General features: G+C 43.6%; 1 protein-coding gene across 1 annotated transcript; it reads left to right on the forward strand.

Moving 5' to 3' along the window:
* Window positions 1-10687: 10687 nt before the first annotated feature.
* LOC138769544 (phospholipase A2 inhibitor and Ly6/PLAUR domain-containing protein-like) lies at window positions 10688-20302 on the forward strand. The gene is made up of 5 exons (XM_069948091.1): window positions 10688-10781; window positions 12048-12155; window positions 17651-17806; window positions 18877-19023; window positions 19852-20302. Exons 1-5 carry the CDS (start codon window positions 10730-10732, stop codon window positions 19998-20000), a joined length of 612 nt encoding a protein of 203 aa, XP_069804192.1. The 5' UTR covers window positions 10688-10729; the 3' UTR covers window positions 20001-20302.
* The last annotated feature ends 1025 nt before the right edge of the window (window positions 20303-21327 follow it).

A 21327-nucleotide genomic window follows, 5' to 3' on the forward strand; every position in this document is an offset into this window, starting at 1 on the left:
CAGTGTGCTGTGTGGTGTTACAGGTAGAGAATACAGCGTGCTGTGTGGTGTTACAGGTAGAGAATACAGCGTGCTGTGTGGTGTTACAGGTAGAGAATACAGTGTGCTGTGTGGTGTTACAGGTAGAGAATACAGTGTGCTGTGTGGCGTTACAGGTAGAGAATACAGTGTGCTGTGTGGTGTTACAGGTAGAGAATACAGCGTGCTGTAAGGTGTTACAGGTAGAGAATACAGCGTGCTGTGTGGTATTACAGGTAGAGAATACAGAGTGCTGTGTGGTGTTACAGGTAGAGAATACAGCGTGCTGTGTGGTGTTACAGGTAGAGAATACAGCATGCTGTGTGGTGTTACAGGTAGAGAATACAGTGTGCTGTGTGGTGTTACAGGTAGAGAATACAGTGTGCTGTGTGGTGTTACAGGTAGAGAATACAGCGTGCTGTGTGGTGTTACAGGTAGAGAATACAGTGTGCTGTGTCGTGTTACAGGTAGAGAATACAGCGTGCTGTGTGGTGTTACAGGTAGAGAATACAGCGGTCTGTGGGGTGTTACAGGTAGAGAAAACAGCGTGCTGTGTGGTGTAACAGGTAGAGAATACAGCGTGCTGTGTGGTGTTACAGGTAGAGAATACAGTGTGCTGTGTGGTGTTACAGGTAGAGAATACAGCGTGCTGTGTGGTGTTACAGGTAGAGAATACAGGGTGCTGTGTGGTGTTACAGGTAGAGAATACAGTGTGATGTGTGGTGTTACAGGTAGAGAATACAGTGTGCTGTGTGGTGTTACAGGTAGAGAATACAGTGTGCTGTGTGGTGTTACAGGTAGAGAATACAGCGTGCTGTGTGGTGTTACAGGTAGAGAATACAGCGTGCTGTGTGGTGTTACAGGTAGAGAATACAGTGTGCTGTGTGGTGTTACAGGTAGAGAATACAGCGTGCTGTGTGGTGTTACAGGTAGAGAATACAGCGCTGTGTGGTGTTACAGGTAGAGAATACAGTGTGCTGTGTGGTGTTACAGGTAGAGAATACAGCGTGCTGTGTGGTGTTACAGGTAGAGAATACAGCGTGCTGTGTGGTGTTACAGGTAGAGAATCCAGTGTGCTGTGTGGTGTTACAGGTAGAGAATATAGTGTGCTGTGTGGTGTTACAGCTAGAGAATACAGCGTGCTGTGTGGTGTTACAGGTAGAGAATACGAAAAAACACAGAAATGAGTATAGAAAAACAGGCTGTACCTCAAAATACTGTATAATAAGCAAAAGTATGAATAAAGTTTATTTTACATAACCAAACAATACAGACATTTAAAAACACCTAAAACCAGAAACTAAATCAGGCACAGAGCTCAATGAGGCTCAATGTGCAACCTTACACACACCCCGAGCAATAAAAGGGGATAACATAACCCAAAGCTGTCTTATAAATAAGGTTAATAACCCACAAACAAATGGAACAAAGAATATGTATATATATGAACCAGTGATATTATTACAATCAATGTACTACTAGAGATCAATAAGTTAAATAAGAGGATGAATGCAGGCAATAAGCCAATCACACTGGAAAATCGATAAACAAAAAACATTGGTATGAACAAATTTGATATCACAGAACAGCTCAGAGGGGTGGCAGGAGCAGTGTCCACGCGTTCCGTCCTAAGACTTCATCAGGGGTTCAAGGTAGAGAATACAGCACTGTGTGGTGTTACAGGTAAAGAATACAGCGTGCTGTGTGGGTGGGACAACAATGAAATGAAAAAGTACTGCAAATAATTCAGTAACACAATGAAACTGCAATGTGTGAACACAGCCTACATGTTCTGCAACAGCTTTGGGCAGGGAATGGGCAGGGTGGAGGACTGTGATGAACAGCTGAGGGAAAGCATTGCATTCTGGAACCTGTAGTACTGTGTACAACCGATAAACCAGGAAGTGCAGAAACACAAAACAGAACAAAAACCCCCAAAACAAATGGATTTTTGGTAGTTTCAAAACTGGAATAGATAGGTCAGTAATGCTTTATGCTTCTGCAGAAGTTTCAAGTTCCCCTTTAAACTGGAGTCGCATTCCTGGCAGGTGCAGCAGGGCCCCAGCTGTTTGCTGCTTGATCGCCCAGGCAATGAGACAGTGATCAGGATGAGCTCTGCTCCTCCTAAACTATACTGACCACAGACAGCAGAGCTGAGAACTATTAGGAAGTTACAATAGTATGGCAAAAGTAATATTTTTAGTTAATAAATATAAAAGCTGTACATATATGGGATCATCATAAATATATCAAATGTTATATATACACCTTAATTTATTAATTGTTGTGTTTTTCTCCCTTCCACCCCAAAATTATATAGAGGAGCGAAAATTGAAATGTTGAAAAATGTAAATTGAAAACTAAAAACTTTTTGCATTGATGGAATAAAGTTCAGTGCCCTAAAACGACTCAAAACAACTATATTGGAACTTTTAAACTCTTCTACGGCATGTGATGAAGTCACCCATTGGCATATAACCAGCTTGGGTTCCTGGCATAACATATAAAAGATCAAATATTTTTACTATATTACACCCCATAAATAATCCAGACACTGTTGTGTAGCTGCCTCCACCCACCTCACCAAGCTGTGGAACCTGCTAAACAGAAACCAAGAGAGCGAGCCAACCACAGGATTGTCAGTACCCCGAATATGACCTTTATCCATGAAGATAGACGGAATCATGACAAATCCTAATGCCTCAATAATTTTATAAGGGACATTGTGCCACTTATAGGATATGCAGCTGACTTATTGCTGCTTGCAACTTGTTTTTCCTGTTAGATTTATCTCCTTTCAAAAAATGATCTCCTTTGTGTCTATTTGCTCGTAAACCAACTTTTATAGCGCTCTCTAATACATGCATCTACTGTATATGAAGGTAATGTAAAGGAGGCCATGTGAAAAAATTGTCAACCAGCAGGGGTAGGGGTAAAATAATAATTCCTACTCACCTCGGGACCGCCACCGGGCTACACAATCTTCTTAGTCAGCAATGTCATGACCCAGTTGATAGACTGCCAATCAGTGATGGGGCGAAACACTGCTGCAGTCAATGATTGGCTGATGGGCAAACTCGGGAGAAAATGGCTTCCAACTGGGGCGCCTCTGACTCGCCATTCGCGGGCATGGTGGGTAAGTAACAGTTGTTTGTTATGTTGCCCCTGCCAGCTGCCAGTTTTTTGTGTAATCTAAAAGTATTGGAAAAGTCCAAACACTAGTCGTGTTAGAACAATCTTGTTGTGGTAATGACAACTGTCACTCGCTCAGCTCGTTCAGCTGTCAGATTGCAGATCAGTCCTCTGTAGGCAGGTTATCTCTGAAAGAATCTGTTCTCCCTAATGTGTTGGAGCTGTGGTCTAGGGGTAATTCACCTATCTAGAGACCTGCCAGCAGTTCATTCTCTGGATTGAATCCCCTGATGGAAAATAAATAGATGTCTTTTTTTTCTTCTCATTATTGTATCATTTTAAAGGCTATGTTCACACACAGTATTTTTGCTCAGTATTTTGGTCAGTATTTTGCAACCAAAACCAGGAGTGGATTGAGAACACAGAAAGGCTATGTTCTCACACTGTTGAAATTGAGCAGATGGCCGTCATTTAAAGGGGTAGTGTGGCGCTAAGAAATTATTCACAAAATAACACACATTACAAAGTTATACAACTCTGTAATGCATGTTATGTATGTGAATGGCCCCCTTCCCGTGTTCCCTGACCCGTGTACCCGGAAGTGTAGTACAGTATACATACCTGATCCGTGTCGACCGACCCCATCTGTAATCTTGTCAAAGACGTCATCTTCGGGAGGCCGGCCGACCGGCTCCTGCCGTCCCTCATGCCGGCCCCCCTCTGCCGCGTCATAACTGTGCTCAGCCGCGATTGGCTGAGCACAGTTATGCTCAGCCAATCGCGGCTGAGCAGCTGATGACACAGACAACACGGATCAGGTATGTATACTGCACTACACTTCCGGGTACACAGGCGGGGGGCGGGGAACACGGGAAGGGGGCCATTTACATACATAACATGCATTACAAAGTTGTATAACTTTGTAATGTGTGTTATTTTGTGAATAATTTCTTAGCGCCGCACTATCCCTTTAATGGCAAATATCGGACTTTGTTTTTTAAAAAAACTGTAATTATTTGCCATTAAATGACAGCCATCCACTCAATTTCAACAGTGTGTGAACACAGCCTTTCAGTGTTTTCAATCCACTTTTGGTTTTGGTTGCAAAATACTGACCTAAATACTGAGCAAAAATACTGTGTGTGTGAACATAGCCTTAAAAATGATACAATAATGAGGAAAAAAAATACATCTATTTAATTTTCATCAGGGGATTCAAACCAGAGAATGAACTGCTGTCAGGTCTCTAGACAGGCGAGTTACCCCTAGACCACAGCTCCAATACATAACAGAGGAAAGATTCTTTCAGACATAACCTGCCTACAGAGGACTGATCTGCAATCTGACAGCTGAGCGAGCAGGAGGCCGGGCAGCATTGATTATTCATGAAGAGGGAGGAGGATGCATGACAAGTGTGGCATGAACAACAGCTCTGTGACAGTAGGAGACATAAGATTGTACATAATCCGCTGCACAGAAAATTACCAAAAAGGCACCATGCTCACTGGGGGCCAGCTACAGCACACTGCCAGCACCTTAGGTAGTGCCCGGGAGCTGACGGATTCCCTTTAAGTATGCTGACTTTGAAGACAACAGACTTTTATAATAATTAACCTTGAGAAGTGGAGCTAAAGCGATTTGAGGATCTGTGGGAGGGAACATGGGATCCTTATCCAGACAACTGTAGTACTCAACTGGGGCTGTACGATAAAGTCTTGTATCCATGGGAATAAACATCCACCTAAGTTACCATGTGGGCACAGAGTGACACACGATTAGGGATTACCTGGTGGGTAGAGCTAGCCATCCAACTGACCCTTCAGGAATCCTAGCAGCATGCAGTAGAGACTCACCCTTTGCACTGTGCTTAAAGGGGTATTCCAGGGAAAATCAATAATTTAGCAATGGAAAGGGTTAACCAAGGTTAACCCTTTCCTAATATACTTACCTGTCCGTTTTTGGCCCCCCACGGAGATCTCCCGTCCGGTCACGTGATGGTCCAAGCTGTGACTCGCGGATCCTCTTCTTCCGGTTCGGTGACGTCACCACCCGGCCGGCGACTGACTCTTTCTTATTAGCAGCAGAGCACTGAACCCTGACTGACTTGTAGTGTGTAGCCAATCAGGGTTTAGTGCTCCTGCTGTACGAAGTTAGCCGGGTTCTGATCCCCCCGGCCCCCTCCTTCTCTATCATTACAGCGATCCCCCCGGCCCCCTCCCTGTGCTATAAGCCCGATCCTCCTGGCCTTCTCCTTCCTATGTAATCTGTCCTGATCAAAGATAGCTCACCCGCATCCCCCAGTGTGCTGCGGCGCCGGCCCCCGTATCGGCACTTATTGTAAGCAGCTGTTCTCAGCTGACAGGCGCTGTGTGTGTGTGTGTGAGGCAGGAGAGAGTTCATGCTTGCGCTGTGTACGTAGAAAGCATGAACTCTCTCCTGCCTAATACACACACACAAAGCGCCTGTCAGCTGAGAACAGCTGCTTACAATAAGTGCCGATACGGGGGCCGGCGCCGCAGCACACTGGGGGGTGCGGGTGAGCTATCTTTGATCAGGACAGATTACATAGGAAGGAGAAGGCCAGGAGGATCGGGCTTATAGCACAGGGAGGGGGCCGGGGGGATCGCTGTAATGATAGAGAAGGAGGGGGCCTGGGGGATCAGAACCCGGCTAACTTCGTACAGCAGGAGCACTAAACCCTGATTGGCTACACACTACAAGTCAGTCAGGGTTCAGTGCTCTGCTGCTTATAAGAAAGAGTCAGTCGCCGGCCGGGTGGTGACGTCACCGAACCGGAAGAAGAGGATCCGCGAGTCACAGCTTGGACCATCACGTGACCGGACGGGAGATCTCCGTGGGGGGCCAAAAACGGACAGGTAAGTATATTAGGAAAGGGTTAACCTTGGTTAACCCTTTCCATTGCTAAATTATTGATTTTTCCTGGAATACCCCTTTAACTACTTACTTGTACAGTACCTCAGTTACTTGTGCGTTGCATTCAGAAGTAGAAGAAGAAGACAACAGCCCAGCATGTACACGATTTAGCCCTGGAGTTCCACAGCCCCTTAACTAAGGTGCTTTCGCCAGACATGGCTTGGGTATCGAGATATAGAACAAAGATAACAGTCCCGCACATGGGCCTTGGCCGCCTGGCCAGGCCCAGGAATAATAATATCTTTAGGCTCTCTGAAGTAGTGTTGCTTCTCATACACAGACTACACACTCTCACTAACCTAACTTAACTTAACCCTTTAGCTAACTCAGTCCCAACACCATTATAAAACCTAGGCCTTGAGGAGGGATACTGTAATGCCAAGTTTTTGAAAAATTTCACTGACCCAAAAAACACAATCGAAGTGTAGTTCAGAGTCAGAGTTGAACCCCACACACAATTTACCTTGTAGAATTTACTCACTATACTATATGTTAAGAGAAAAGTCCTAGGGAGAACCTGTATGACCAATTAAAACCATGAGGCACTAGTGTATTAGTGTACTAGTGTCCATGTTCTGTATTGATGGAGGGTGCACAAAAGCTTCTCCTCTGGTAAGCCCAAGTATTACCAGTCCAATACCGGATTTTACTGGACTTTTTATTTGTTCCAGAAAAGTATACACACCCTTAATGGTATGTCTATTGGGCCGTATAAACATATACATTAACATTATGATGAGAAATCCTTACAGTAATAGGAGGGATGATATTGCCTCTGAATATATCCAGTGTAACTTGGATTTCAACATTTAGTGATTTTCCCTGTTGCTTGTGGGGACATTTTCCCTTTCCTGTGAGGTACAGTACATAGCACTTTACATAGTTACATACAGTAGTTATTACCATTGAAAAAAGACGCATATCCATCAAGTTCAACCAAGGAGGGGATGGATGAAGGGAAAGGGGATATACAAGGAGGGGATGGATACAGGGAAGGGGGATTGATGATGGGTAGGTTCTATACATATGCATTTATGTTATTTTGTTCTAAGAACTTGTCTAGCCCTGTTTTGAAGCCCTCTACTGTTTTTGCTGTGACCTGATCCTGGGGTAGACTGTTCCACATAGTCACTGTTCTCATGGTAAAGAAGGCTTGTCGCCTCCGGAGTTTGAACCTTTTTTTTCTCCAGGCGGAGGCAGTGCCCCCTTGTCCTTTGAGGGGGTTTAACCTGAAACATCTTTTCTCCATATTTCTTGTAGGGGCGATTTATATATTTAAATGAATTATTCATATGTATCTCCCATTAAACATTTTTTCTCAGGACTAAACAAATTTAATTCTTTTACTCTATCCTCATAATTAAGATGCTCTATTCCCCTTATTAGTTTAGCTGCTTGTCTTTGTACCCTCTCCAGTTCTAGGACCAACGTGACTGGTTAATTATGCCAATATGTAATATCTTATATGTTTTTGGTGTTGCAAGGTAAACCAAGTAACCCAGAAATCCTCCCGGTGGAGTGGTATAAATACAAGTGCTGGTGTGTTGCTGGTGAACACAAGGAACCAAGGGTTTGGACTGGTACCGTCCAGCCTAGTGCCAACCATGAAGCTTCTACTGAGCGTCTGCTTGGTATTCTCTATCACAACAGTTGAGCCTTACTTTACAGCATTCTGGCTTGTACTGTATACCTCTAAGACCTCTTTATATGTCCCATCACAGACACCCCCAAACCCTTCTTTTCTCAGCCACTTTTCATTTTTGTTTTTCCATCCTCGTGTTTAAAAGGCCATAACACATAATACAGTGGTGTCTTGGATTACGAGCATAATTCGTTCCGGGACTGTGCTTGTAATCCAAATCCACTCTTAAATAATAAATAATGAATAACATGTAAAACTAATGAAGCAAACATTCAGAAACAGCAGAATATGTGATATTATAAGTTACTGAACAGTAATAGAGAGGATGGAAAGCACAAGGGCGGACAGAGGGAGCATGAAGGAATGAGCAGGACAGATGTGGGCACAGTATAGCAGCACTCTCTGTCCGGGGAGAGAGAGGTTACAGCTATGGAGAGATTACCCCCCACACATACACACAGTCCTGTCCCCTGATGTAAGCCCTAGCCTGAAGTGGATCTGCTATGATTTGGAAGGTTAGGAAGACTTCCTGGGTCAGAGTACAGGGCTGTAGACCCCACTATTCAGACCATGTCCCTCCCCCACTCGTGCTCCCACCCAGTACAGGGAGCTCTTAAACCAAATCAATGCTCTTAAACCAAGTCACAATTTAAAAAAACTGTGAGCTCTTAAACCAAGTTACTCTTTTTTTTATTTGAGCATGTTTTTATTAAATTTCAACATAATAAGCAATATATAACAGTGGGTAGGGAAAGGTAGGGGGGTAGGGGGGAAGGCTAAAGGGGGGGAGGAATAGGAATGGGTAGGGGAGGGTGGCAGAGGTTGTTAAAGAGTAGGTGTGTCAACCAATTATACAGTAAGACAGTACGCAGTTACGTAACAGTAAAGTTACAGTGTGAAATACGTGAACCAGCCTTCGTAAAATGCGTAGAATATGAAAAGTCGTAGTAAGCACAGCAATTTAAGATAGTTTGCCATGACACTGTCTCTTCCACCTCTAGGGAGGCAAACAGTAACCAATAAGAACTAAACCAAGTTACTCTTAAACTGAGGTACCACTGTATTTCCTCACTTAAGTCCTTATTCTTTGCAACACCAATTGTACAGTACTTTGAACAATAGATTAAAAATTGCTCTAACAGCCCTACAATGGATGGAATAGATTCACCGAGTCCACAACACTCTCTGGTACCCCAGAGAGAGGAAGAAGGCAAACAAGGAAAAAAGGTTGTCTTTCAAGGTGATTATCTAAAATCTATAAAATGTAACCTGCTGATAGTTCCCTATTGCGCATGGGGTGCTAAGGATGGAGGTCTGTCTCTTACCTTCATATTGCTCTATGGAGCTATTTGAGGTGTTATTTTTTTGGCACCGTAATCTGTACTTTTTATTGTTACCTTGTTTGTGTATATGGCACTTTTTTTTAACACTTTTTATTAAAAATTTTCTGGATATAATGTAATAAAAAATTTGCAATTTTGTGATTTAGCGGGTTTTTTCAGTTACGCCATTTACAGCGTGAAATTAGGAATGTGATATTTTATTTCCAATAAAATTCAAATTTTTAATATATTCTTGGACATCCGTAGTGGTTTAGTTGTGTGTTTAGTATAGGATGTACAGTAGATCATACTAGAAAGGGATCTATAGGCATTATTGTATTACATTTTTCAACTACTTTTACAGTCAGTTTTAAATTATAGCCGTACTTCTGCCTTATTTTTTTATTTGTCACTTTTCTTCAATGACTCATCTTTAGAGTGGGGGGCAATTAATTTTTTTAATTGATCTGTTTAAAATACAAAAAAAAATTTAACATCAAAATAAAACCATATATGAACAGGTAAAAAGGATAGGATTTCACTGCATTGAGCGCTTTCACTAGCATTCGGCAGTGTTATCTTTGGCTGGTCTCCCCTAAGATCAGTGATCTGTTTCTCTTATGTCTCTACTAGGCATTGCTCCCACCTAGCCAGAATCCTGCTCCACACTGATGAGGGGCAACACCCCGAAACAGCTGTATGTGGATGGATACCTGGCCTTGGTTTTTCCCTTGTCATTACATTGACTTATATGGCCACTTAATATGGTGGTTTTGGTGGTTTCCCTTGGTTGGGTACTTCCCGGAGGGATATCTGGCTTATCCTGTGTTTTGAGACTCTTAATGAGTCTCCATGGGCTCTTCTTTTGCATATTCATGTTTCCCAGGAGGCAATGCACCTAGGATTTCACTGCATTGAGCACTTTCACTAGCAGCCGGCAGTGTTATAGTTTCGCTGGTCTCCCTGGGATCAGCAATCTGTTTGTCTTACAGGTGAAAAAAAATTGGCATAAATGAGGAGGATGTTTATTATTTTTATGGCAATACTCAATTATGGTTGTTTTTCTTTACTGTGTATGCACTATGGCCAATTTCCCATAGACTTCACATTATTACAATGAAAAAACAGATGTTTTTCAAAATTAAAATAAATTTTACACCTGTTTTTGTGATTATTTTACTGTCTGAGAACATAGTGTTAGGGTGAAAACCAGGAATCCCTTAGACACTGCACATCAGTCTTGCTAGTGCCAAATGAAATATGGCTTTTGATAAACCCACTGGTACGTGAATATCCTTGGAAAGAGGAAAATTTTTGATAGATCCCAACAACAAATCATTAGCTTAGACATTGGCCCTTGAAACCATCCTATAATATGACGTTCTATATTAGATCAAATAATATGGTACAAAATAATTAATAGTTATAGGCTGCTATAACATCACTGTGTTCCCTAATTTGTTCTACATTTGTGCCAATGGACTGGGCAATAACACTAATTATACCTGGGATAAGGATTCATTATGGAATATTTTGGAGGACTCCGCCTCATATGTGACCCATAAGAAGTATTTAAAAGTGAAGACAGGAAATAATTAGGCCCATCTATTTAATACTGCCCTCCCTCCCCTGGTATCCTAATTTATCGTAATACACGGAGACACACCATCTTAGAGTAACCATGACATTGTTCCTGACCATCATCTTTATCATCTCAGCAACCATTAAAGCAGGTATGATCTTATTTTTGTCCCTCAAGAGACCATGCACAGCTTATAGGAGTTAGGGTGGGACTGAAATTTTAGGGTTGGTCTAATCCCTTAAAGGGGTTATCCAGTGTTAGAAAAACATGGCCACTTTCTTCCAGAGACCCCACGGCTCTTGTCTCCAGTTTGGGTATAGGTTTTGTAATTCTTTTTCATTGAAGTGAATGGAGCTTAATTGCAAACCACAAATGGAGACAAGAGTGGTACTGTCTCTGGAAGAAAGTGGCCATGTTTTGTTATGCTGGATAACCCTGTAACATCTGCATTATACAAAAATGTTAGCAAAGAAGGTAAGAGTGTTGGAGAAAGAGGGTACAGTAATGTTAACTCATGCAAACAATGGCTAAGAAGGGCACTGGCAAGACATGGGCTCTCATATCCAAAAAGTAGGTAGTCGATGTACAAGCGATAGGCGGTGACAAACAGAACATCAAAGCAAATTACTTATATAAGGTAAATGTAAATGGCAGACTGGTATATAGGGATAGAGGAGCCTGCCCGCGAGGGTTTTACAATCTACAAGGAGAGGGGAAGGAGAAAGAAGGTAAAGGGCAGCCAGTCACAGTGTGGTGCAGAGTTATTGGAGGTTGTAACCTAGTAAAAGATGTGTGTTCAGGTTGCTTTTCACGGTCCTGATGGTGAGTGAGAGACGACATGAACAAGGCCAGAGGCTCACGTTCTTCCATTAGCCTTCTCCTCTTGTCATATGGGTAGTAATGCCCCAGAGCATCTCAATCATCATATATGACATTGTATAAAGCTTAACCAATACCTTATTGACAGAGTTCCAGCTGACTGACATATCCTAGGCTGATGCAAACCCACTATCCCACTGTCATTCAGTTGGCCTTTCCTGACATGCAATGTTTTACAGGGGGTCCAATGGCCGTTCGGACATTAGCCAGTGTTCAAGAATTCATGGCTGGAGGTCCTCAGCTTTTGCATTAAAAGAATTGTGTATATAGTGTACTATAACTACAATAGTTGGGTCTTTATTGCCAGAGGAACCCAGACCTCTGTGAGACTACCCCATAATGTCTAAGGGACAGCTCCTGACATTATATAGGAGCTGTGAGCATTCTACAGAGCACAGTCTATGGCAGATGCCGGTTCACAGACCTCCACCGATGTTTATGTACTGTCTTTGATGATACATTATGGTTTTGTCATATACTTTGCCTGTGATATCACTTCCTATAGAATAATTCTAAACAATCTCCGGCTTTCCTGCAGGTAACTGCTTGATGTGCACTGAATGCAATAATAGTACTAGTCCCGACTGTACCGGGAATCTGGTGACCTGTGGAACCTGTATGACGACAGTGACTGAGATAAACTCTAGTAAGTACTGTATGTAATACTGTTATGGTCTCACTATCTTAAAGGAGAACTGCACCCAGAACTGCAATATTCTATTACACCTAATTGTCACCAATTGTAAGCTTAGTAATCCAAAGTGCTACCTATTTTGCCTTACCTATTACTTTATTTATTACCTATGCAACCACATTATAATTGGAGCCTCCATGATAGAAAACATGTACATATGGCAATTGATATGGTGGTTTATATAGCAATGGTGCTATACCACCGCAGCCAGATGTAGGCAAAGTATGTATTAATGAGAACACTTCCAGCAAAATTCCACTGATCCATTGTATTCAGCATAGTGTAGGGTCTGCGGGGTGTTACATTACACAGGGATTTTCTCATTGGTGTTCTTTGAATCCCTGTTTCATGCTCCACTTAACCCAATGTAAAATGTATAATAGTAACCCCCCTCCCCCCAGACACACACACTGGGTACCATTTATAATACTGGTGGTGTCTTTGGGTTTCCTTTAGAACTTGGGCATGATTCCAACTGATGCAACTTATGTACAACATTTATCATATACACAGCACCATATGTATGATGCAATTTCACTGTTCACATTAAGTGGTTTGTCTCCATATGACTAAAGTGGGGAACCTGACCACAAAGCATGATGGTTAATGGTTTCACCTTCCAAATCATAGCAGATCCACTTCAGTCTGGGTCTTACATCAGGGGACAGGACTGTGGAGATAATCTCGACAGAGCTGTAACCCCTCTCTCCCCGGGCAGAGAGTGCTGCTATACTGTGCCCACATATGCCCTGCTCATTTCTTCATGCTTCCTGCAGTCTCTGTCCGCCCTTGTGTTTTCCCTCCTTTCCATTCCTGCTATAATGTGCCTGAACTTACACTCAGCTATACACACTGCTGCTATACTGTGTCTGCACTTGCACACCTCCATTCACACTGCTGCATAGAAAAGTTTCTGCCACTGTCCTCCTGCACAGTTCTGATTCTCACTTCCTGATTGGTCCATGCTGAAAATACACCCTTCCCCATTGCTGTCATGTGACCACACAAACCTTCGACAGCAGCCCTGCATCTCTATTCTAGCCTGTTGTACTACGGTACTCAGGGCCGGCCTTTGGGGTGTGCGACCTGTGCGGTTGCACAGGGCGCATCACTCCCGTCCAGCTGGGGGGCGCTCTGGCAGACAGTGACAGCTGCACATTTAGCTATAGAAATGTGTGCTGTCTCTGTCTGCAGGAGCGCCGGAACACTATAGGAGGAGGAAGGCGCAGGGCGATCAGCCATAGAGGCGCCCGGGCAGAGAGGCAGCTCTGCATAGATACCTATCTTTGGTGTAGAAAAGATCACTGTATGTCTGCAGGAGCGCCGTTAGAAACCACTGTATGAGCAGGGTGCCGGGTGGCCAGCAGGGGGAGCGATCGGGGCGGACAGACATACACAGCACGACACTGTCACATAATGCATGTTGTGTATGTCTGTCCGCCCCGATCGCTCCCCCAGCTGGCCGCCCGGCACCCTGCTCCTACAGTGGTTTCTAACGGCGCTCCTGCAGACATACAGCGTACCGTTCCTTTCTACACCAAAGATAAGTATACAGAGCTGCCTCTCTGCCCGGGCGCCTCTATGGCTGATCGCCAGCGTCTCGTGCGTCCCGACGGATGAGTGACGTCACTGGAGCGACGCTCGCCGAGCTGAGGAGAGGAGACGCGCGGCGGGGAGCCAGGTGAGTTAAAGTGTCTGTTTTTTTTTGTATGTGTGTTTGTTAGTGCCTACATGGGGAGGGGAGGGGAGGGGATGGGGTGGCAACTCCCTACCTACAGCTACCCACAACTACCTACCTATAACTAACTACCTACCAACAACTACCTATAACTAACTACCTACAACTACCTACCTATAACTACCTACCTGCAGCTACCCACAACTACCTACAGCTACTTATAACTACCTACCTGCAGATACTCACAACTACCTACAGCTCACTATCTATAACTATCTACCTACAGCTACAGATAACTACCTACCTGCAGATACCCACAACTACCTACAGCTACCTATCTATAACTATCTACCTACAGCTACCGATAACTACCTACCTACAGCTGCCTACCTACAGCTACCGATAACTACCTACCTACAGCTGCCTACCTACAGCTACCGATAACTACCTACCTACATCTGCCTACCTACAGCTACCTATAACTACCTTCCTACAGCTACCTTCTTACAGCTACCTTTAACTACCTACAGCTACCTACAGCTACCTACCTATAACTATCTACCTACACCTACCTATCTCCAGCTACCCCTATCTCCTCTCTGTACAGCTCCCTGCCCACCAGCCTCATCCCCCTCCTCTCATCTCTCTCCTATTGTTTGTAATGGCTAACCGCCATTTTACATCTTTCCCCAAATTTCCTCTTATTTCCATCTTTTCCCTGCCCTTCTTTCCTTCTCCGATACTGCCAATTCCCTCTCTCTATGATCTATCTCAGGAGATCGCTCTTTCTCTGACATTCTGGTACTCAAGTGACAAATAAGTGCGCTTGTGCATTATATGGGGGCACAGAGGGGGCCTGACTACTGTTTGGTGGCATGTATTTGGCATACTGCTTATATGGGGGCACAGAGCAGCCTGGCTACTATTTGGGGGCATGTATTGGGCATACTGCTTATATGGGGGCACAGAGCAGCCTGGCTACTATTTGGGGGCATGTATTGGGCATACTGCTTATATGGGGGCACAGAGCAGCCTGACTACTATTTGGGGGCATGTATTCAGCATGCTGCTTATATGGGGGCACAGAGGGGGCCTGACTACTATTTGGAGGCATGTATTGGGCATACTGCTTATATGGGGGCACAGGGCTGCCTCACTACTATTTGGAGGCATGTATTCAGCATACTGCTTATATGGGGGCACAGAGCAGCCTGACTACTATTTGGGGGCATGTATTGGGCATACTGCTTATATGGGGGCACAGCTCAGCCTGACTACTATTTGGAGGCATGTATTGGGCATACTGCTTATATGGAGGCACAGAGCAGCCTGACTACTATTTGGAGGCATGTATTGGGCATACTGCTTATATGGGGGCACAGAGGGGGCCTGACTACTATTTGGAGGCATGTATTGGGCATACTGCTTATATGGAGGCACAGACCAGCCTGACTACTATTTGGAGGCATGTATTGGGCATACTGCTTATATGGGGGCACAGAGGGGGCCTGACTACTATTTGGGGGCATGTATTGGGCATACTGCATTATATGGGGGCACAGAGCTGCCTGACTACTATTTGGGGGCATGTATTGGGCATACTGCTTATATGGAGGCACAGAGGGGGCCGACTACTGTTTGGGGGCATGTATTGGGCATACTGCTTATATGGGGGCACAGAGGGGGCCTGACTACTATTTGGAGGCATGTATTGGGCATACTGCTTATATGGAGGCACAGCTCAGCCTGACTACTATTTGGGGGCATGTATTGGGCATACTGCTTATATGGAGGCACAGAGGGGGCCTGACTACTATTTGGAGGCATGTATTCAGCATGCTGCTTATATGGGGGCACAGAGGGGGCCTGACTACTATTTGGGGGCATGTATTGGGCATACTGCTTATATGGGGGTACAGAGCTGCCTGACTACTATTTGGAGGCATGTATTGGGCATACTGCTTATATGGGGGCACAGAGCTGCCTGACTACTATTTGGGGGCATGTATTCAGCATGCTGTTTATATGGGGGCACAGAGGGGGCCTGACTACTATTTGGAGGCATGTATTCAGCATGCTGCTTATATGGGGGCACAGAGGGGGCCTGACTACTATTTGGGGGCATGTATTGGGCATACTGCTGATATGGGGGCACAGAGCTGCCTGACTACTATTTGGGGGCATGTATTCAGCATGCTGTTTATATGGGGGCACAGAGGGGGCCTGACTACTATTTGGAGGCATGTATTGGGCATACTGCTTATATGGAGGCACAGAGGGGGCCTGACTACTATTTGGAGGCATGTATTGGGCATACTGCTGATATGGGGGCACAGAGGGGGCCTGACTACTATTTGGGGGCATGTATTGGGCATACTGCTGATATGGGGGCACAGAGCTGCCTGACTACTATTTGGGGGCATGTATTCAGCATGCTGTTTATATGGGGGCACAGAGGGGGCCTGACTACTATTTGGAGGCATGTATTGGGCATACTGCTTATATGGAGGCACAGAGGGGGCCTGACTACTATTTGGAGGCATGTATTCAGCATGCTGCTTATATGGGGGCACAGAGGGGGCCTGACTACTATTTGGAGGCATGTATTGGGCATACTGCTTATATGGAGGCACAGCTCAGCCTGACTACTATTTGGGGGCATGTATTGGGCATACTGCTTTTATGGAGGCACAGAGGGGGCCTGACTACTATTTGGAGGCATGTATTGGGCATACTGCTTATATGGGGGCACAGCTCAGTCTGACTACTATTTGGGGGCATGTATTGGACACACTGCTTATATGGGGGCACAGAGTGGTCTCTGTTACAGTGTGAAGTGATACAGATGAGGATTTGTATAGCGATGAGGATGGTGCTGCATTAGAGAGGAGCCTAATATGTTTCTCTGGCAGATTCTGCGGAGTCGAGGTGTCACCAGGAAAAGTCTCCATGATGGTCTAAACAAGAAGAAAAGAAAAAGGGCCTGCAAAAACATCACCTGCCATTCATACAGAGAAAACGCCCCCTGTGAGTCTAGTATTGAGTATTGTCGTATGTTAATGTATTATTATTTTTTAGTTGTATGTGGTATTACAGTTTGTCTCTATTCACACCAATGGAACTGGGTTGTAATACCACACACAACCTGAGGACTGGGAAGGAGCAGTTTATGAAAGATAGTAGCCATGTTTTTTTTAATCCTGGATAACTCCTTTAATAGGGTTGTCTAAAATTGGAAAGGACAGCTACTTTGTTGCAGAAACAGCACAGCCACAGGGACAGCAGCAGCTCCGTCCCTGTGTGTGTGTGTGTGTGTGTGTGTATATATATATATATATATATATATATATATATATATATATTTTATTATGGTGTCCTGGGGGGGGGGGGCGCCAGAAGACGGTTTCGCACAGGGCGCCATCTACCCTAAGGCCGGCCCTGACGGTACTTCATTCTGGGCATCTGCAGCTCCATCCTGTTTCTACAAACTGCTGCTGTGTTTTCAGGTTTATGCACTTACTATACATTATACACCACATGATGTTATTCAGAATAAAAAAATCATTATTTTGGGGTGTGGAGCCAGTTTTCTGCATTTCAATAATTTCTTATGGGAAAGTTTGCTTTGGTGTAAGAGTGGATTTGGATTACAAGCACAGTCCCGGAATGAATTATACTCGCAATCCAAGGCACCACTGTAGTTCTCTGGTTTGGCTAGAACTGTGCACATCATAGTAATCTGATAATATTGTTTTCCTTGTCTCTACAGAAGATGGAAACGGCACCTCATATTATGTGGAAAAGACGTGTAATTTGAACCCCACTATCTGCAATATCACATATAGTGTCAACAATGACCAATTCCAGACTAGGTACTTGGTGCACTGCTGCGACACAGACTTGTGCAACAAAGAGCCACTTGAAGGTAAGAGTGCCACAAAGATTTGGCTGCGATTATAGATCCCAAAGGCTTTACCTGGCAACTGTAGAATTCAGGAGTCCTGGGGAAAAAAGGATGGAATTTCACTATATGACCCATATGTTTTTACAGAAATTAGACAGCGTTTGAGTTGTCTGGTGACAGCTTTCCCCTCCCCCTGTCTATCCTATGGCCAACAGTAATTGAAGTTATTTGAAGTGGCCTTTCTTTCCAAAAAAGTAAGGGCTACAGAGGGAGAAAGAATATCTAAACGTTGGGATGAGGATTGTAAACCAGTTCCATAATGGGGACTCATATCATATCGAAGTGTGCACCAAATAAAACTGTCCTTGGATACTATATTCCTTCTGAAGAGGGTCCATCTGTCATGGACAATACATTGGCTGCAACCCAGAGCTTTAGCTCAAAGTGTTTGGGCCCGCTATCTACTCTGCACCATTTATAATACTGGTAACTTATATGGCAGAGGGGATCTTGAGTCGCCACGAATACAATGGCCGGGACGCCCTTATAATATATAGTTATAGGCTAGGTTCACACATCGTCTTTTAATAGTAAAGAACGGACGCTGATTGCAATGGTTCTTTACTGCAGGGGCGGCATTGCATTGAAGTCAATGCAATGCCGCCCGCTGTGTTCACATATTGTTATTCTAATGCCCGTTCTTTAGAACAGGCGTAAGAATAATGTGCCTGTCAATTATTTCCGGGCGCTGTTCACTGAACAGCGTCCAGAAACATCAACTGTTCACACAATGCAATGTGCAGCGGCGGCCATACATTGCATTGAGGTGAATGGCACCCAACGGTGCCTGCAAATCAATTGTGAAGAAAGAACGTTTCTGCAGCTAATACAGACGTATCAGGTGCAGGAACGGGCTGAGTGCAGCCCTGTGTCCGACTGTTTAACAGCATCCGTTGATATGCTATGCACGCTGTTAAATGATGTGTGAACATAGCCATATGGTGTATTTCCTTAGGTTTGTTTTATACATTACCAGTTTATATTTATTGTGTAGCCATTGACCAATTTCCATCTCACATTTATGCTCCCAGTTACTCCTTGGAACAACACAAAGAATGGTCTGGAGTGTCCCGCATGCTATGCTGCAAATGCAGAGGACTGCATTGCCAATAACACTGCACAATGTACAGGAGATGAGAGCAAATGTATTGTCTTCTCAGGAAAAGCCCCAAAGGATGGTAAGTCCCAAAAATGGCTCAGTTGGGAGTCAATATAAAGGGAATTGGTCATAAGAAAATGACCCACTGTTTAAAGCCAGTTTATGTAAAACCTATTTTTTAAAAAAAATCTAATTTTCCATTTTACCCTAAATATTATAAAATAGTCCTGAATTCTCGCTATTTTCATTCTGGTCACTAAGATTGATGATTCCAGTTAAGAAATGTTCTCAGCAATCTCCTCTCTATTATCACATATGGGATAGTGAAAAGTAATACCGGTAAATGGATAAGATGTGATCAGACCATTCATTATAGGTCATGAGCATAGCGTACCTTTTCCTTCTGAGGTCACAAAAGGACCTTTTCTTGCTGAGGTCACACAGCATGCCCAAAAACTTTCTCCTGGAAGTCTATGTCCATGGGGCTTATGTAAAGCATATATATAAATGCTATGTAGAAATCTCAGGCAATAATCAAAAAAATAAGACCTAGATATGTCGTTGGGTTAAGACGTCATTTTTGAAGAAAAGCTAGAACGTCCCCAGACAAATTTAGCCCCCAGTTATCTTGTTCTTTTCTGTTTAGACGTCAGTGCTAGCTTTTGTTTGACTTTTCTATATGTAAATCTTATTTCGTTTATCCAATTCTTTACACCAACTTCAGTTTCTGTCTGTTTGTTTCTCATTTGTTATGTTGTACATTGTCTATTTTAGGCATAGTGCTATGAGTCTCCTATCCTTTTATGTCTTTCTTGGTCTACCCTTATGTTCTTCTTTTATAACCTTCACATTTCTTTATGGTAAGTTGGAATTTGGAGATGTTAACCCTTTGTGTCTGTTTTGTTAGGAAACTGTCAGACAGTTGCATTCCAGGGTTGTGTATCTGAGCTTTGGTGTGACCATCCTGGATATCTTTACCCTGATAATGCAGAATGTGTGAACGGCACCACAAAATGCTCAGGCGGGACGAACACCAACACCACTACCGTACAATAACTCTGTGGACTTCCCACGGACGACACCGATACCAAGGCATTTGAGTAGATGTTTTCGCTTCATAGATAAATAGAGAGAACATGGTTGCATACAGAACATGAATATAAATGTTTTCTATGACAACAAAATGAAGGTTACAGTATTGATAAACACCATGAGACAGAAGCATATGGGCAAAGAGGGGCTCAGTTGCCCGCTGCTGTACAATGACACCTTGTATGTTCCATTATTTAAAAAATATTTAACTCAATAAATATGTTTGTTATCATGGAAGAGAATCTAAGTCTTGTTTTTTTAAATGAATATCAATAAAAACCCACTTTTATTGCACCAAATAGCAGGGTGATCAGACAATACAATACAAAACAATCCACTTCAGGGATACCACTTCCACACTTCCTCCCAGAGGTTTTATTGCCACACTTACAGATACCTTGGTATCATAGCTTACATTAGGACTTGTAGGGAGGTGGAGATTTAACTCTTGCCCAGTGAGTGGGGCAGACTCTGTTCTAGAGCTTGCCAAAACCTTTCTGCAGCTTTTTAACTTGTTTGTATCTGGCTCTTTGTTTCTATGTTTTGTATTATATTGTCTGATCATCCTGCAATTTGATGCAATAAAAATGGGTTTTTATTGATATTCATTTTGGTGTGCAGCCTTTATGACACATAGCTTTCCTTCTTTGTTTTATCAAACAGTACCAAGAAAATTCTGGCTGAGAGCAAGGCCCCTTAAAGAAACTTTTAAAATGTGCCAAGCGCCTTGGTTAGAGCGAAAAATGAACTTTTAAACAGTGTCATACTGGTGTGGCCTAGAGTGTTTGTGCCCCAGGTCTGCAACACTTCTCCTTTCTTCCTCCCCACCCTCCTCATCATTAGGAACACCCCCAGGCAGGATTTCTATTAATCACTCGTCTAAACACTGCACCTGTGCTGTTTGTGCTTGTTTGGATACCTTTCTGTTAAGCATTTCTGTCATTCTGTTTACGGTGCTCTCATTTAAGGCAGCATACACCAAGTAACAGAATTTCTTTAAGGACAATGACCTAGTATGGGTGTATATCGTATTCTATATTACGTACTGGCAAACACTTCCCATCTGGCAATTTTGGAAAGAGCCAGATGGATTACTGCTGCAGAGTGCACCATCCTCTTAGGCACACGGATTCTGTTCTGCAGCTTCTCCCCAGGATCAAACTGACACACATCATAACTATGTTCCCGCCTATGATACATAGAAGTGCTGCAATTAAACAGTTCCCTTAGAATAGGGGCAAGTTTTACTCTGTTAACTGCACTAAAGCAAATTCATACTCCACACTTGGAT

Source organism: Dendropsophus ebraccatus, chromosome 12 (assembly GCF_027789765.1).
Source record: "Dendropsophus ebraccatus isolate aDenEbr1 chromosome 12, aDenEbr1.pat, whole genome shotgun sequence".
NCBI classification, from domain to species: Eukaryota; Metazoa; Chordata; class Amphibia; order Anura; family Hylidae; genus Dendropsophus; species Dendropsophus ebraccatus.

Excerpts from the sequence above, each read along its gene's own strand:
- LOC138769544 (XM_069948091.1), top strand. The coding sequence starts at position 10,730 with ATGACATTGTTCCTGACCATCATCTTTATCATCTCAGCAACCATTAAA. Across the intron at positions 10,782-12,047 it reads CTCAGCAACCATTAAAGCAG|GTAACTGCTTGATGTGCACT; the intron begins GTATGATCTTAT and ends GCTTTCCTGCAG. Across the intron at positions 17,807-18,876 it reads CAACAAAGAGCCACTTGAAG|TTACTCCTTGGAACAACACA; the intron begins GTAAGAGTGCCA and ends TTATGCTCCCAG.